Consider the following 18,763-nt stretch of genomic DNA (forward strand, 5'->3'; position numbering starts at 1 on the left):
AGCATGGCTCCCGCGACGCTCGGAGATGCAGACTGCGCATGCTCCGCTTCACTCCCCCTCTATCTCTTGCTGCGCGTGCGCATCGGTGCGGGAGTGGTGGGACGCGTGCGCAGTCGCGGTCTCTTGCAGCCCGCCGCCGGGTTCCCAGTCCGAGTTCCGCCGCGGCTGATGGGTGCGGGGGTTTCCTTTCTGGATCTGCAACTTGAGGTGGGGGGGGTAGGGGGCCGGGCTCCTGGGGGCGGCATCCCGGGGCCCTCTGGGCATGCGCATAAGGTTTACGCCTTGCCGAGCCGTGTCCCGGCTTGACCCCGCCGGCTGCAAAGGGCGCCGTGCGTCGCTCGCGGGGGGGGGGAGAGAATCCCTGGGGGCGTCTGCCCGGAGGCCGAGGCCGAGGCTGCCATGGTGCAGGGGACCCTGCCCGGTCCGGCCAGATGACCTCTGGTGTCCCCTGCAGCTCTCCTATTGAGGGAAGCTTCTGCTTCGGGGACTCAGTTCCGGGGGTGGCCTCGTCAGGGTGGAGGAATGAAGCCCAGGCGCTCAGCTGCACAGGGGGCCGGGAAACCCCCGCTTGCCCAGAAGCTCCGCATCCCGCTGCAGAGAATCCCCTCCTCCAAGCCGATCGCAGCGGCTGCCTGACCCTCGAGCCCCGCCCTTTCAGTCCCCCCAAATTATTATTTATTTATTTATTTATTTATTTGATTTTTATACCGCCCTTCTCCCGAAGGACTCAGGGCGGTGTACAGGCAGCAGTAAAAAATAACAATACAATGTACAATTTAAAATAGAAATTAAGAAACTTATTATAATTAGCCTAGCATTTTAAAAATTTATAAAACTAAACCCCATTTAAAATAAATAACAAATTTAAAATCAATTAAATTTAAAATTTATAAAAGGTGTGTCTTCAGTTCGCGGCGGAAGGTCCGAAGGTCAGGTATTTGGCGTAAACCCGGGGAAAGCTCGTTCCAGAGTGTGGGAGCCCCCACAGAGAAGGACCTTCCCCTGGGGGCCGCCAGCCGACATTGCTTGGCGGATGGCACCCTGAGAAGTCCCTCTCTGTGAGAACGTACTGGTCGGTGGGAGGCATGTGGTAACAGCAGGCGGTCCCGTAAGTACCCGGGCCCTAAGCCATGGAGCGCTTTAAAGGTCGTAACCAAAACCTTAAAGTGCACTCGGGAGGCCACAGGTAGCCAGGGCAGCCTGCGCAGGAGTGGTGTTACGTGGGAGCTACGCGAGGCTCCCTCTGTCACCCGCGCGGCTGCATTCTGGACTAACTGAAGCCTCCGAGTGCACTTCAAGGGGAGCCCCATGTAGAGAGCATTACAATAATCCAAGCGGGAGGTAACGAGCGCATGAGTGACTGTGCACAAGGCATCCCGATCAAGGAATTAGGGGTTCCCCCGCTGCCGTTTCTCTCCAGAGCCCCAGAATAAAAGGTGCGGCATAAATAGCCAAGCATTGCTGGGTTTTGGGGGTTGAGGGAGGGTGATGGGGGGCCGGGGTGAAATCCAGCAGGTTCTGGAAATTTTGAGTAGTTCTGAGAACCGGCAAATACCGCCTCTGGCTGGCCCCAGAGTGGGGTGGGAATGGGGATTTTGCAGTATCCTTCCCCTGCCACGCCCACCAAGCCACGCCCACAGAACCGGTAGTAGAAAAAATGGATCTCCCCACTGCTGTGGAAGGTGAAAACGGGCCCCTCCAGCGATGGTCCTCGAAGGCGCCTGAATGAAGCTGGTCTGGTGGAAATAAAACCTTGTCTGGGTCCTGTTTTATTTCTTTGGCTTGGCTGCCCTTGAAGGGCGATGGGGACGCTGGCCAAAAACCTCTTTAAAAGTCCCTGGAGGGAACCATTTGGAGTTTTGTGAAGGATTCTGAAGAAATTCCACCAATGGGGCATCCCCTTCTCCTGCTGCTGTGGGATCCCCCCCCCCAACACCATGGCAGAGGCTCTTGCTTGAGTCACTCCACCTCTGGGAGTCGGAGACGACCCCCATGCTGAGGGGAGGCCCCTTGAGAAACCCAGGCCCAGCTAAGTCTAGAACATCCCCATCCCCACCTTTCCCCTCCCCCCGTTCCCTTTTCCCATTTCCAGGAAGTTTCCGGGGTGTTTTCCTAGCCAACCTTGGCTCCGGAGGGAAGCTGCCCTCCTCCCCTGTATGCAGGGGGGCCATTCTGGGGCCCTGGAACAAGAGTCCCTGCCACATCCCAAGAGAGGTTGGGGGCCACTCAGGAGCAAGAGGTGGCATCCCCCCTCCCTGTCCTCTTTATGGCTCATTGCTGCTTTCACACACCCGTGGACCCAAAGCGAAGAAGGAACATCCACACAGACCAGGAAGTTAAGGTCCAGCCCCTTAGCCAGCACTGTTCCCTCTCTGACCTATTCCTGCAAAGAATGAAAACTCCAAAAAAATGGGCCCAGTTCCCCTTCAGCACCTCCTTCCTGTCTTTTGTAAAATGCGATAATTCAGAGGCAAATTCACCAAGGAGCCTCCATGCTCAGAAGTAATCTATCTGTGGCCATACCTGTTGCTGGTGAAGAGGCTCCTGTGTGCTTTGGTCACTGCGCTTCTCCTCTGCAGGGGGCCTCTAACTTCTCTGGCCATCATTCCCCAGGCAGAGAATGACCCACAGGCCCTCCCTCTGCCCCTCGGGGGAGCCAGAGGAAGGACCTGGAGGTTGCCCTGGAAGTCTCCTGCCTTGAGCAGTGGGTTGGACTAGAAGACCTCCAAGGTCCCTTCCGGTCATATGTTTTTATTTATTTTATTTATTTATTTATTTATTTAGTCATAGCAGTATATATAAGCATTGACATGTAACAACTATATAATATATAAGCATATATATGAGCATAAGTATGTAATAACTATATTAATTAGATACAATGGAATAATAGGACAGGAACGGTAGGCACGTTTGTGCTCTTATGCACCCCTCCTTACAGACCTCTTAGGAATGGAGTAGACAGTTTTTGGTTAAAGCTTTGGGGATTTTGAGAAGAGACCACAGAGTCAGGTAGTGTGTTCCAAGTGTTAATAACTCTGTTGCAGAAGTCATACTTTCTGCAATCAAGATAGGAGCGGTTCACATTAAGCTTAAATCTAGTGTTTGCTCTTGTATTGTTGTGATTGAAGCTGAAGTAGTCTTTAACAGGAAGGACATTGCAATAGATGATTCTATGAGTGAAACACAGGTCCTGTCGGAGGCAGCGGAGTTCTAAGTTTTCTAAACCCAGGATTTCAAGTCTGGTGGCATAATGTTCTAAGTAAGAGGGGATACCTTAATGTCCCAGACAGAGAGAGGCCCCTCAGGGGGGCTTTGGCCCCCAGCCCCCCCAGGGACGTCAGCCCATCTAAGCACCCTGAGCAGTATTGGGGGGCCTGAGCTGCTGCACGCCAAAAAGTGGGAGACCCCAAGAGAGAGCCTCACCTTCTGCCTGCCTGCCGCCCCCCCTTCCCCTCCCCCCACTACTCATTCCAGTTCTGGGCTCACCTTCCTTGAGGCTCTTTCCACATTTGACCAGAACGTTCCCCCAGGCGCCCCCCCCCTCCGTTAATTCCTATCCAGGTTTGGATTTGTACCCATTTACCAGGCTGGTTTCTGGCGGCCTTCCCGGACTCCCCTGCTGTCTAAGGTCTTTGCTGCCCACTCTGCCTTTGGGCTGCAGCCAAGCCAGGCTAGGTCCCGTACATTCCCCTCGCCCACCCAGTTGGCCCCTCTGTCAAAAGCAGGGGGCCCCGGGTGGCTCTGGCATCGCTTTGCCCTCGCTTCCCTCGGCGCCCCCTCCTCACCCACCCGCTGCCCGGCTTGCGGGGTCCCGAGCCAGCGGCGCCCGCTCTCTCAGCTGTGCCATCTCCACTTGGGAGCCGAAACTCGAGGGCTTCCCCTTGGCAACCGGTGACGAGGGCACACAAAAGAAGCGGATTGGCCGGCCGGCTCCAGAGGCGGCTCCGGTGGGCGCGGAGCGTCGGGCTTTTCCCCGGGCCCCAGAAGGACGCTGGGCGAGCGGACAGGAAAGAGGATGGGTCCCGGACTCCGCCGGTGGGCGCTGCCGGCTTTGGCTTTGATCTGGGCGGCCTTGGCCACCGCTGGAGGTAAAGACGCGGGCTGGGGAGGGGAAGCTGACCGGCGTCTGCCACAGAGGGCGACGCGCTACTGACCCGCGTTCACACGTGCGCTTGACCCGGGGTACCCGAATGGGGCCGTTTCCTGGCTTCTTTCCTTGACCCGTCACGTGACGAAAGAAGCAGAGTTCCTTCAGCAGGCAAAACGCTCCCGCCGGTCGCTTTGCCGGTTGTGCGAACGGTCTCCCCGCGGCGCCGGGAGGCAGCCTGTTGGGCGGACGGGGGAAGCAGCCGGGACGCCGGCGGGGCACCCCCTTCGGCCTTCGTGCGAAGCTCTTCCAGCCCTCCCCGCAGCCTCGCCTTCACTTCCGCGCGCGGCGGCCGGGCGGACTTTGGCCTGCGCTCCTAAGCGCCCCCCCCCTTCGACGTTTGCCTCGGGAGAGCTGTCGCGGGAAGGGGAGCTTGAAGCCACCGGGCCCTGTGGGAGGGCTGCACCCCGTCCCACTACTGCCTTTCCTCCCAGTCCCTCCTTAAGGGCGGGGGGTAGGTAGGTGGGTGGGCGGGCGGCTAAAACCCCGCGAACCGGACAGGAGAAGCGGCTGGCCTCCGCCCCTCGTTCGCCCCCCCCCCCGACCCCGCTGCGCTTCTGCTGAATGGCGAAGGGTCATCGCTCCAGGTTTCATTTTCGCTTTAAGGAAAGGCAGTTTCAATATTCAATATTTGTAGCTCTGTCTAAGCCCTTGGTACTCTCTGAGCCTCTCCGGTTGTTTTCTTGCAGGTGTTTCATGACTCAAACTAGGTAACATCATCAGGGCCAGTAAGGAGTGCTGGCAGCAAACATCATTCCTTGGGTAGCACTGATGGTGTTACCTAGTATGGCTCATGAAACGCTCAGAGAACACCAAGGAACCCTCAAAAGGAGCCAGGCTCCCGTCCGAAGGCGCTTGAGGCTGGCTGGCCTTCCGTTGGAGCCCAGGCAACGCCTGGCAGGCGCTTCAGCTGCCTTTGCACGACCCCCCCCCACAAGATACCAGGGTTGGCGAGGATTCCCCGCCGGGGGAGGGGGAAACTCAGCCCCTGCCAAAGTGGAGGGGCGAAAAGCGAGCAGGTGTCCTTTACCAGCTTCGGGCTAAAGCTTCCGGCACAGCCAGAATGCAGGTTAATTCAGAGATGCTGTGTGAACGCAGCCAGTCGGTGCACCCCCAAGAAGGAGGCCTTGTCCTCCCCAGCAGCTGAGAAAGGAGAAGGGGGTGAAGGAAAGTTGAGCAAAGCAGGAATAATTGGGGTCAGTGGTCTAAGACTATTTGCACAGTCCCAGACAGGCCTTTCTCCCCCCCCCCCCATTTCAGGGGCTTTGGAACTTCCCAAATTGCAGCAACCTCCCCCTCCCGACCCATGGGGGGGGGGCTGCCAGAGGAAGGCGCAGTTCCAGGAGCCCCAAAGGCCCCAACATCCTGGGACTGTGTCCCTCTGTCCGTCTCCAGTGCCTGGCATCCCACAGGGCAAAGGAAGGGGTGGGTGGGTTCTGTAGTCTCAAGGGCGATTGTTAAGGAAATATACAATAATAAAGGAACTCTTAAAATACGTACTATGGGACCGGTTCCATCAAAATCCACTTTTACATTAGAGTCTTATTAGGTCAATCTCGCCCCTCCCCCCCGCCACTTTTCTTCCCTTTACTCGAGTTTCTTTGAGGGAAGAGGGCCGCTCCGTTCCTCCTGGCCGGCACTTCAGGCGGTTCCGTCTGCTGAGCTCTTATCTGGGGCAGCCGCTTGCCAGGCACAGAGCCACGGCTCTCTCAACCACAGCAGCAGTCAGAAAAGTCAAGATGGCAGTGCTGCCCGTTTATGATCCGTGCCGTGCTTGGCGGAGTTTGGGGGGCTTTGAACGAAATGAGCCACGTGTGAGGTGTCGCATGACCTGGTCATGGGGGCAGCTTCCTGCAAGCCCCTTGGCACCAACCACGCAATGCTCCAGGTGCTGGGTCCAGACTGCCCTGTCTGTGTGTGTGTGTCCCCATCTGCCCCCTCCTCCTCTTCTCCTTCTTGTCCCCTCCAGAACAGCCCGCGCACCTCTCCTCCGAGGTGTTTTTTTGCCAAAAGGATTCTCCGCTTTACGGCCTGGCTCAGACGCTGGACGATGACCTGCTCTTCTGGTACGATTTCCCGGGCTCCAGCTGGCGCTCACGCCTGCCCGACTTCCAGCCAGAGACGCAGCTCTCCGAACCGCAGATCGAGGCCAGGAAAAAAGTCTGCGACACGGTGCTGCCCTTCCTCACCGAGTTCTCAGACAGGTTCATTCATATCCAGTTCCCCGAGGCCAGAGGTGAGGCGGGCGGAAGGGGGAGGATGGGGAAGGGTGGGATAAATGAAGCCCCTTCATTGGAGGCTCACTTACCAGATCTCCCTCTCGGTCCAGTCCATCGCCCAGCCAGCTGTCCAAAGAAGTCCCAGGTGTGAACTCTCTTCCATTATTTAATGCAGGAGTATCCAACCGTGGCCACTTTAAAACCTGTGGACTTCAGCTGGCTGGGGAATTCTGGAAGTTGAAGTCCACAGGTCTTAAAGTGGCCAAGGCTGGAAATTCGCTCCTGATTTATGGCTGCTTCCTGTATTTTATTTATTTTGTTCATCTACAACTCTGCATCGCCAAAGGTCATTTTACAGTAAACTGGGCAGCCTGCCAATTAAGATGCAATTAACGCCCATTAAAAGGAAATTGATGCCTGGGGTATCCTAATGTGGATGGCCGTCGACTTTCTCTGGGGAGGGAAGTCCACTGACTAGAAGGGGGCCACCCTGGTAAAGAGCCACTGACCACCTTGGGTGGGGAGAACTGGGGGAGAGGAAAAGCCTAGGTACATGTGGGAGGAAGTGAGAATAGAATAACAGAGTTGGAAGGGACCTTAAGAGGTCTTCTAATCCAACCCTCCCTGCTCAAGCAGGCGTGTGTTGCGCCAGAAGGCCTTTTAAAGCCTGGATGGGGTCTCTCCGGACTTTGGGGTCTCTCCGGGTCTTCTGGGTGCTGAGCTTGGTTTTCACCCTTCCGGAAACCCTGAGGCAACCCCGGGAACTTACTCGGCCGTCTGCCTCCCGCAGGAATCCCCCAAGTGGAAGTCTTCACCCTCCGGCCCCTGGTGCTGGGCCAGCCCAACGTCCTGGTCTGCTCGGCAAGAAACATCTTTCCTCCTGTGGCCAGAATCCAGTGGGCCTTCTACGGCCAGCAACTGACCCAGGGCGTCTCCTCCACCCCAGTCTTCCCCGTCCAAGAGCTGGACTTCCAGATCTTCTCCTACTTGGAAGTGACGCCCCAGGCGGGGGACGTCTACAGCTGCACCGTTAAAGGCCTGGGGGGCAAGTTCGACAGCATGGCCTACTGGGGTGAGCTACAGCCTCCCACCTCCCCCCCCAGCTGCCGTGAGAGACCCCTCCCCACCTGACCCCTTCCTTCCTCCTGCTTCTCCTGCAGTCCCCAAAGACCCCATCGCCTCCAAGCTCCTGGAGAACATCCTCTGCGGCCTTGCAGTGGCAGTGGGAGGGGGCTTCATGATCGTGGGGATCGTCCTGCTGGCCCTCTCCTTTAGGGGGCGGAGCTCAGGTAGGCGGAGGGGGGAGGAAGGGCAACATTGGGGGTGGGGGGTCTTGCCCAGGAACCCCTCCACTGCCTCATCTGCGGCTTGGCTCACTGGCAGAGCTTCTCCAAATGAGGAGCAAAGCTGCAGGGCAGATTTTAGGGGGGTGGGTGGGAGAGGAGGCCAGGCAAGGGGGGAAGCAGGGTCCTTCTGGTTGGGGGGCAGAGCAGGCAGGGCCCCACTTTTGGGGTTGAAATCACCCTTCTTCTCTTCCTTCTTAGACTGAAGACCCTCCTTTCCCACCCCCCATCCATGGATCAGCATGACATGGAAGCCACCTCGCTGGGAAGACCCCCTGGATATCGGAGTTCCCCCCTCCCCAAACTGAGCAGGGAAAGTCACTTTTGGGGGAGCTGCTTCCTTCTCTGGCCCTCAGTCACAGCCAGCAGCAGAACAATCTTTCCCTGGCACGGGGGTCCCACCTGGGTCACCCCAAAGGATGGAGGCAGATTGCAGATTAAACCCCATTTCTGCCACTACAATGCCCCCCTTCCCTGCCTCGGGGCCTCATTGCCACCAGGGTGGGAGCTGCCCCCCCAGGACACTGCAAACCAAAAGAGGCGTTTTTGTTCGCTTGTTTTTACCTGCAGCAAAAAAAAAAAAAAAGAACCTGATCAAAGCTGGAAGACCTGAAATGAGTCCAGATGTGCTTGGTCCCAATTTCCTCCTGCTTCGCTTGGGAGGAAATCCCATCGAAGTCAACGTGCCTTGGAATTGCCCTCCCTGCCTCTGTCCTCCCAGGGCTGCCATGAAGAAGTGAAACTCGGTGGGGGTTGGGGTGGGGGAAGGGGACAAGAATGGCCAGAATAGAAATTCTTGTGTAAAACATAAATCTGCATATTATGCTAACACAGTAGAAGGAGGAAGCTGAGAGAAAAATTACTAGGCTACAAACAAACAAAGCTTCATTCAATTATTAAAAGTTTTAAAGCGCATATATGACCCGTATGTGGATTCATTTGCTGGGGCTTCTGAGGTGGCCAAAGGAGGAATCTTCTGCCCCATTGTGTTTGTGGGAGGGGTGTAAATGGGGAGACCCCACCCTTGGATGCTGGGGAGGGAGTGTAGTTAAAACAACAGCTATTAAATCTGTTAGTTTGAAGAGATTCCTACTTGTGGATTTACAGGCGGCTGTTCAGTATAAGCTGGGTTGACAAAATCAGAAATGGGGAGGTGATCAGCCGCCTGGGAAAGCAAAAGGAAATTATCAAAGCCATTAAAAAGTGAAAGTTAGAATATTTCGGACATGGGCTGCGACACCCGGAAAAAATACGGCATCCGTCACTTAATCCTCCAGGGAAAGATTGAAGGCAAACAAGGTCCAGGCAGAAGAAGAACCTCATGGCTTCAGAATCTAAAGGACGCGGCAGCATTTTTTCGTGCGGCTCTTGATAAAAATAGGATCACCAACGAGAGGAAGAAGAAGAAAGAAAGTTTGAAGAGAAGCGGAACAGCACCATGGAGTCAGGGGTCCTGGGTGCTCCCCAGGGGGGCTTGCAAGCCTCCCTTCCAGAAGGACTGAATTGCAGGGGAAGGAAGCCCATCACCCCCTGACACCTCAGTCAATGAGGGTGGGTTCTACCACGTGGGTGCTGGGGATGATGGAACATCCTGGCGAGGGGGGGATGGGCAGCAGCCCTTCAGAGGCGGAAAAAGGCAGTGAAACTTCGGGAGGGGGAGCGCCTACAGGCTGGGATTGGGGAGGGGAGGCTGTGGGTTTCAAAAAGAGGAAGGCCTCAGCCGGGGGTGGGGGAGAGCCCTGTGGGAGAAACAAAGAGGCCTTTTCGGTCTTTGGAACGGGTTGCTGTCCTGGGCCAAACTCTTCTAGAGCCCCAGATTGGACGGGGAGGGGGGGTGGTATTGTCCTTGCTCTGGCCTGTAATCAAACCCCCCCCCCACTTGGATGAGGTTAAAACCACCGAGGTGTGACAGCTTCGCTTGGTCTCAGGTGTCGGCAATGCTCCGGGCTTTCCAGACGCTTCCTCCCCCCAGCCACGCGTTTCCTCACAGGGAGGCGCAGATGGGCCCTTAAAAGGGCCTCTATCCCCAAGCCCCGCCTGCTCCTCTAGCCCTTCTCCCAGGCCTTCTGGCCAGAGGGAATTCAGCTGCTGCAAGGCTGGAACGGGTGAGCGGGACTGCTCGCTTGTCGTGATTTTGATTTTACAAATCGCCAGACCCTAGAGGGTTGGACTAGAAGACCTCTGAGGTCCCTTCTAGCCCTATATGCTGTACGTTTAATGGTGGTTTGTGAAGGAAGGTATGGCTGAGCTGGGGTCAGGGCACAAAGGGGCTTTGAGTGACCCTTCTGGATCCCAAAACTCCACCTGGCCGACTCAGCTGCAGGGTCTGATGCCAGTTGCCTTCCTGCCCGTTTGCTTGGTTCTTCTTCCTTACAACTCCCACCCCATCCTCTACTTTCGCTCGACCCAGTCAGGTGACAACTGCGGAAGCAAGAAAGGGAATACTGCTCTCCCTCTTGGTCCTCCTGCGACTACAAGGCCCATAACCCCCAACTGGGGACGGGAGAGGGGAATGATGCCAGGAGCCTTGATGCTTGTTCATGGGAACTCTTGTGGCATTTGCGCATCATACCAAGCGAGGCGGGTCCCACCCCCACCCCGACCCACCCATCCCACGACTGGAGCTGAAGCCAGAGACTGAAACACACAAACAACGGTTGCAGGAATTGGGTATGTCTAGTAACTCTAGTTCAATGAAAAGAAGGACCGGGGTGACATGTTTGCAGCGTTCCAGTATTTGAGGTGCTGCCACAAAGAAGAAGGCGGGGTTAGATGAATCAAAAGTTGGAATTAAGATTTCTGGAAGAAATATCAACAACCTCAGATATGCAGATGATATCACTCTAGTGGCAGGTGAAAAAGGAGAGGGCAAAAGTTGGCCTGAAACTCAACGTTAAGAAAACTAAGATCATGGCATCTGGGCCTCTCAATTCCTGGCAAATAGATGGGGAAGAAATGGAGGTAGTGACAGATTTCATTTTCCTGGGCTCCAAGATCACCGCAGATGGGGACTGCAGCCAAGAAATTAAAAGACGCTTGCTCCTGGGGAGGAAAGCTATGGCAAATCTAGACAGCGTACTAAAAAGCAGAGACATCACCCTGCCAACAAAAGTGCGTATAGTCAAGGCTGTGATTTTCCCAGTTGCAATATATGGCTGTGAAAGTTGGACCACAAGAAAGGCTGAGCGCCAAAGAATTGAGGCCTTTGAACTCTGGTGCTGGAGAAGACTCCTGAAAGTCCCTTGGACTGCAAGACAATCCAACTGGTCAGTCCTAGAGGAGATCAATCCTGACTATTCTTTAGAAGGCCAGATCCTGAAGAAAAAACTCAAATATTCTGAATAGAATAGAATAGAATTTTTTATTGGCCAAGTGTGATTGGACACACAAGGAATTGTGTATAAGAGCACAAAAGTGCCTACTGTTCCTGTCCGAATGTTTCCTTTCATTATATCAAATTAATACAATTATTATATACTTTTGCTCATATATATGCTTATATGATATTTTGTTGATTTATGTTGATACTTGTGTATACTGTTGTGACAAAATTAAAAAAAATGTCTTGGTGCATATACTCTCAGTGTACATAAAAGAAAAGATACATTCATCAAGGTACAACACTTACAACACTTAATGATAGTGATAAGCTACAAATAAGCAATCAGGAAACAATATCAATATAAATCATAAGGATACAAGCAACAAAGTTACAGTCATACAATTATAAGTGAAAGGAGATGGGTGATGGAAACAATGAGAAGATTAATAGTAGTGCAGATTTAGTAGTTTGACAGTGTTGAGGGAATTATTTGTTTAGCAGAGTGATGGCATTCAAGAAAAAATGTTCTTGTGTCTAGTTGTGTCCTACCCTCAAAACGACGCTATAGAGCACTGCACACCAGAACAACTAGACACAAGAACAGTTTTTTCCCGAAGGCCATCACTCTGCTAAACAAATAGTTCCCTCAACACTGTCAGACTATTTACTGAATCTGCACTACTATTAATCGTTTCATAGTTCCCATCACCAATCTCTTTCCATTTATGACTGCATGACTATAACTTGTTGCTGGCAAACCTTATGATTTATATTGATATATTGACCATCAATTGTGTTGTAAATATTGTACCTTGATGAACGTATCTTTTCTTCTATGTACACTGAGAGCATATGCACCAAGACAAATTCCTTGTGTGTCCAATCACACTTGGCCAATAAAATTCTATTCTATTCTATTCTAGTTGTTCTGGTGTACAGAACAACTTTTGATGGTAGGAGTTGAAACAGTTTATGTCCAGGATGCGAGGGGTCTGTAAATATTTTCACGGCCCTCTTCTTGATTCGTGCAGTATACAGGTCCTCAATGGAAGGCAGGTTGGTAGCCATTGTTTTTTCTGCAGTTCTAATTATCCTCTGAAGTCTGTGTCTGTCTTGTTGGGTTGCAGAACCTAACCAAATAGTTATAGAGATGCAAATGACAGACTCAATAATTCATCTGTAGAACTGAATTAGCAGCTCCTTGGGCAGTTTGAGCTTTCTGAGTTGGGGCAGAAAAAACAGTCTTTGTTGTTCCTTTTTTGATGATGTTTTTGATGTTAGCTGTCCATTTTAGATCTTGTGATATGGTAGAACCTAGAAATTTGAAGGTTTCTACTGTTGATACTGTGTTGTCTAATATTGTCAAACTATTTACTGTCTAATACTGTCAAACTATTTACTGAATCTGCACTACTATTAATCTTCTCATCGTTCCCATCATCAATCTCTTTCCACTTATGACTGTATGACTGTAACTTTGTTGCTGGCAATCCTTATGATTTATATTGATATATTGATCATCAATTATGTTGTAAATGTTGTACCTTGATGAAGGTATCTTTTCTTTTATGTACACTGAGAGCATATGCACCAAGACAAATTCCTTGTGTGTCCAATCACACTTGGCCAATAATATTCTATTCTATTGTGAGAGGTGGAAGTATGGAAGGGTTTCTCCTAAAGTCTACCACCATTTCTATGGGACACACCACGAGGCTAGTCGTTCAACCTCCCATCTGTATGCGGATTCATCATTGTCTCAAATGAGACTGATCACTGTTGTGTCATCTGCAAACTTCAGTAGTTTAACAGATGGATCATTAGAGATGTAATCATTGGTATACAGAGAGAAGAGAAGTGGGGAGAGCACACAGCCTTGGGGGGCCCCTGTGCTAATTGTACAGGTATTTGATGTGATCTTGCTTAGCTTCACCTGCTGCTTCCTGTTTGTTAGGAAGCTTGTGATCCACTTACAAGTCTGTTCCGGTACCTGTAGCTGGTTTAGCTTAGTTAGAAGAATGTCTGGAATGATGGTATTGAATGCTGAACTAAAGTCTACAAAAAGGACCCTTGCATAGGTCTTTGGAGACTCAAGATGTTGTAGGATGTAGTGCAGAGCCACAGCATCATCTGTTGATCTATTTGCTCAGTATGCAAATTGCAGGGGGTCTAACAGTGGATCCGTAATGGTTTTCAAGTGGGACAGCACTAGCCTTTCAAAGGTTTTCATGACTACAGATGTTAAAGCAACTGGTCTGTAGTCATTCAATTCCTTAATGGTGGGCTTCTTCGGCACTGGGATGATGGTAGAGCGTTTGAAGCAAGAAGGAACATGGCACATCTCTAGTGATTTATTGAAAATATGGGTGAAGATGGGGGCCAATTGGTCAGCACAGACTTTTATTTATTTATTTATTTATTTTATTAGATTTCTAGACCGCCCTTCTCCCGAAGAATTCAGGGCGGTGTACAGCCAAGATAAAAATAAACAATGTACAATTAAAAATAAATTAAACTTATTATACAGTTAGGCCGATAAATTAAAATATATAATCTAAAAAAAACCCCAATTTAAAACTTAAATAACAATTAAATTTAAAATCTAAACAATTTAAGAAAGCCCCGCGCGAACAAACAAATATGTTTTCAGTTCGCGGCGAAAGGTCCGAAGGTCAGATATTTGGCGTAAACCGGGGGGAAGTTCATTCCAGAGAGTAGCACCCCCCTCAGAGAAGGATCTTCCTGGGGCCGCCAGGCGACATTGTTTGGCGGACGGCACCCTGAGAAGTCCCTCTCTGTGTGAGCGTACGGGTCGGTGGGAGGCATGAGGTAACAGCAGGCGGTCCCGTAAGTACCCAGGCCCCAAGCCATGGAGCGCTTTAAAGGTGGTAACCAGAACCTTGAAATGCACCCGAAAGGCAACAGGTAGCCAGTGCAGTCTGCGCAGGAGAGGTGTTACATGGGAGCTACGTGGAGCTCCCTCTATCACCCGCGCAGCTGCATTCTGGACCAACTGAAGCCTCCGAGTGCATCTCAAGGGGAGCCCCATGTAGAGAGCATTGCAATAATCCAGGCGAGAGGTAACGAGAGCATGAGTGACTGTGCATAGGGCATCCCGATCAAGGAAGGGGCGCAACTGGCGAACCAGGCGAACCTGGTGAAAGGCTCTCCTGGAGACGGCCGCCAAATGATCTTCAAGCGACAGCCGTGCATCCAGGAGAACACCCAAGTTGCGCACTCCCTCCTTTGGGGCCAATAACTCGCCCCCAACAGTCAGCTGCGGCTGCAGCTGACTGTATCGGGGTGCCGGCATCCACAGCCACTCGGTCTTGGAGGGATTGAGCTTGAGCCTGTTTCTCCCCATCCAGACCCGTACGGCCTCCAAACACCGGGACAGCACCTCGACAGCTTTGTTGGGGTGGCCCGGGGTGGAAAAGTACAGCTGAGTATAATTAATACAGCTGAGTATAATTAATTAAGCAAGAAGGAGTTATCTTGTCTGGACCTGGAGCTTTTCCTGGCTTTTGTCTGTGAAATAAGTCTTGCAATTCCTTTTCTGTGATCACTAGGGGTTGTGAACCCAATGGGATGGGGTCAGTTATAGGAGGCTTGGCTGTTGTTGGTGTGTTTGAGATGGGGGTTGTGGAGATAGGTGGCTGTAGTTTCCTTTCAAACCTGCAGTAAAACTCATTCAGGTCATCTGCTAGTTGTTGATTTCCTTCAGCCTGGAAAGGAGGTTTGCCGTAGCCGGTAATATTTTTAAGAGTTTTCCACATGTTTGCTGGTTCATTTGTTGAGAACTGATTCTTTAGCTTTTCAGAGTAGCTTCTTTTTGCTGCTCTGATCTCCTGTGTTAGTACATTTCTGGCCTGATTATACAGCATTTTATCACCTTTTCTGTAGGCTTCCTCTTTGGAATGACGTAGCTGCTTAAGTTTAGGTGTGAACCAAAGTTTATTGTTACTGTATATTCGCAAGTTACTTGTCGGTACACATAGGTCTTCACAAAAGCTGACATATGATGTTACAGTATCTGTGAGTTCATCCAGTTCTGCAGAGGTATCTTCAAAAATATTCCAATCAGTGGAGTCAAAGCAGGCCTGTACCTTTAATTTTGCCTCCTCAGTCCAGGTCTTCATTGATTTAATTGTTGGTTTTGTGGTTTTAAGTCTTTGCGTCTAAGCAGGTACAAGGTGAATCATGCAATGATCAGAGTGTCATACAGCTGCTCATGGTAAAGACCGATAAGCATCTTTTAGTGTTGTATAGCAATGGTCTAAAGTATTCTTGCCTCTAGTGGGACAATTGACATGCTGAAAGTATTTTGGTAGCTCTTTCCTTAAGTTTGCCTTGCTTAGATCTCCCAAAATAATGGCCAGTGAATCAGGGTATTTGGCTTCAGCCTCCATAATTTGGTCAGCTAGAGTTCGTAATGCCTTGTTTACACAGGCTTGTGGTGGAACATAAACAGCAATTAGAAGAAATGAGGAAAATTCACGAGGCGAATAGTATGGTTTGCAGTTGCTAATTAATGTCTCTAGGTTTTCATCACAGAATTTGTATATTATCTTCTGAGACTAGCTGCTGTTAATATATAGGCATAAGCCTCCTCCCTTCTTTTTACCAGAAGTTTCTGTAATTCTGTCTGATCGTTCAATCTGAAATCCTGGGATATGCAGGCTGCTATCTTCAATTGATTCATTTAACCAGGTTTCAGAGAAGCATAGGACTGCTGAATTGTAAAAATCAGAATTGTATCTGTTTAAGAGGAGTATTTCATTCATCTTATTAGCAAGTGAACATATATATATATATATATATATATATATATATATATATATATATATATATATATATATATATATATATATATATATATATATATATATATATATATATATATATATATATATATATATATATATATATATATATATATATATATATATATATATATATATATATATATATATATATATATATATATATATATATATATATATATATATATATATATATATATATATATATATATATATATATATATATATATATATATATATATATATATATATATATATATATATATATATATATATATATATATATATATATATATATATATATATATATATATATATATATATATATATATATATATATATATATATATATATATATATATATATATATATATATATATATATATATATATATATATATATATATATATATATATATATATATATATATATATATATATATATATATATATATATATATATATATATATATATATATATATATATATATATATATATATATATATATATATATATATATATATATATATATATATATATATATATATATATATATATATATATATATATATATATATATATATATATATATATATATATATATATATATATATATATATATATATATATATATATATATATATATATATATAGGAAGAAGAAAAGAAAACAATAGGACAGGAACGGTAGGCACGTTTGTGCGCTTATGCACGCCTTATGGTCCTCTTAGGAATGGGGTGAGGTCAATAGTAGAAAGTTTTGGTTAAAGCTTTAGGATTATGGGAAGAGACCACAGAGTCAGGTAAAGTATTCCAAGCACTGATGATTCTGTTACAGAAGTCATATTTTCTGCAATCTAGATTAAAGCGTTGACATTAAGTTTAAATCTATTAGTTGCTCTAGTATTATTGCAATTAAAGCTGAAGTAGTCTTTGACAGGAAGGACATTACAATAGATGATTCTGTGAGTTAAACTTAGGTCTTGTCGAAGGTGATGGAGTTCCAAGTTTTCTAAGCCTAGGATTTCAAGTCTGGTGGGATAAGGTATTTTGTTGTTTTCAGAGGAATGGAGAACTCTTCTTGTAAAATATTTCTGGACTCGTTCAATTGTATTGATGTCAGAGATGTGGTGAGGGTTCCAAACAGGCGAGCTGTATTCTAGAATTGGTCTAGCAAATGTTTTATATGCTCTGGTTAGTAGTGTGGCGTTTTTGGAAAAGAAGCTACGCAAGATTAGGTTTACAACTCTTAGAGCTTTTTTTGCTATGTAGTTGGAGTGGGCTTTGGCACTTAGATCATTTGACATGAAAACTCCAAGGTCTTTAACGGGATGGGGGTCGTCTGTAAGGTAATGTCCATCTAGTATGTACTTAGTGTTTGGGTTCTTTTTTCCTATATGTAAGACTGAGCATTTGCTGGTTGAAATTTGGAACTGCCAAGTTTTAGACCAAGCGGTTAGATGATCAAGGTTATTTTGAATGATAGATGTATTGACTGTGGTGTTAAATAGTTTGACATCATCAGCAAAGAGAACACAATTACTTGAGATGTGGTCACAAAGATCATTTATGTATAGTATGAAGAGTGTTGGTCCAAGAACGCTGCCTTGAGGAACGCCACTCTTGACAGAAACAGGATTTGATAGAGCATTGCCAATTTTGACCACTTGTTGTCTGTTAGACAGAAAAGCAGATATCCATTTGTGGAGGGGTCCTGAGATGCCATAGGATGTTAGTTTTAGGAGAAGTTTATCGTGTACTACTGAGTCAAAAGCTTTGCAGAAGTCTATGTAGATTGCATCTATTGATTTGCCTTGATCTAGATTTGAAGTCCATATGTTTTTGCAGTGGAGAAGTTGTAAGTTACATGATAATTTTTTCCTGAAACCAAATTGTTTGTTGGAGAGTAGGTTGTTAGTTTCTAAGTGTGAGGTAATGGATTGGTTGATGATAGATTCCATGACTTTGCAGGTGACGCAGCAAAGGGAGATCGGTCTGTAGTTTTCGAGTAAGCTGGGGTCTCCTTTTTTGAAGATAGGGATGACTGTGGCTAGTGACCAAAGTTTGGGAAGAGAACTGGTAGTGAAAGCTTTATCAAAGATAATACTTAGGGGTTCTGCTATATTAATGGAAAGTTTTTTTAAGAAGTAAAAGTTTTTTTAAGAAGTAAAAACACTTTCTCTGTTTGTTTTTTTTGGTAATCCATGGCTCCGGAGAAATTGCTTCTTCCTGTGTTAGAATCTCCTCCAAGTTTGTAAAAGGGGGGGGGGGTGTGAGATCACAAAAAGCTACTCCTTCAAGAAATGTTGCTTAATTTTTAACAGATGGTCTCATGACTAAGAAATCCATAGTGAGTCGCAGAGAATAATTAAAAATAAAGAAACCATTAGAGAGCATTTCACCGAGGCAGCCTTCAGCGGTGCCATCTTGGATCCAATCCAGATCCTGAAGATGAAACTCAAATACTTTGGCCACCTGATGAGAAGGAGGGACTCGCTCACTGGAGAAGAGCTTAATGCTGTGAAAGATTGAGGGTAAAAGAAGAAGAATGGGACGACAGAGAATGAGGTGGCTGGATGGAGTCACTGAAGCAGAAGGCGTGAGCTTAAATGGACTCCAGAGGATGGTAGAGGACAGGAAGGCCTGGAGGAACATTGTTCATGGGGTCGCAATGGGTCGGACACGACTTTGCAACTAACAACAACAGCACAAAGAGGAGGGGTCAAGCTGTTCTCCAAAGCACCAGAAGGCAGAACAAGAAGCAAGGGATGGAAACTAATCAAAGAGAGAAGCAACCTGGAACTAAGGAGAAATTTCCTAACTATGTGAACAATTAATTAGTGGAACCGATTTGCCTTTAGAAGTTGTGGCTGGTCCATCCCTGGAGGTTTCAAAGAAGAGACTAGA

At 48.2% G+C, this 18,763-nt stretch overlaps 1 protein-coding gene across 1 annotated transcript; it reads left to right on the forward strand.

Moving 5' to 3' along the window:
* Window positions 1-3,524: 3,524 nt before the first annotated feature.
* Window positions 3,525-9,301, forward strand: LOC131192818 (class II histocompatibility antigen, M alpha chain). Its single transcript, XM_058172368.1, has 5 exons — window positions 3,525-4,091; window positions 6,120-6,386; window positions 7,160-7,441; window positions 7,530-7,658; window positions 7,914-9,301. Exons 1-5 carry the CDS (start codon window positions 4,019-4,021, stop codon window positions 7,916-7,918), a joined length of 756 nt encoding a protein of 251 aa, XP_058028351.1. The 5' UTR covers window positions 3,525-4,018; the 3' UTR covers window positions 7,919-9,301.
* The last annotated feature ends 9,462 nt before the right edge of the window (window positions 9,302-18,763 follow it).

The sequence above is a fragment of the Ahaetulla prasina genome, chromosome 2 (genome assembly GCF_028640845.1).
Source record: "Ahaetulla prasina isolate Xishuangbanna chromosome 2, ASM2864084v1, whole genome shotgun sequence".
Taxonomy (NCBI): Eukaryota; Metazoa; Chordata; class Lepidosauria; order Squamata; family Colubridae; genus Ahaetulla; species Ahaetulla prasina.

Bases quoted from the DNA above. Each gene is read 5' to 3' on its own strand.
- LOC131192818 (XM_058172368.1), top strand. From the start codon at position 4,019: ATGGGTCCCGGACTCCGCCGGTGGGCGCTGCCGGCTTTGGCTTTGATC. The intron at 4,092-6,119 runs GTAAAGACGCGG...TGTCCCCTCCAG, and splicing joins GGCCTTGGCCACCGCTGGAG to AACAGCCCGCGCACCTCTCC. The intron at 6,387-7,159 runs GTGAGGCGGGCG...TGCCTCCCGCAG, and splicing joins CCAGTTCCCCGAGGCCAGAG to GAATCCCCCAAGTGGAAGTC.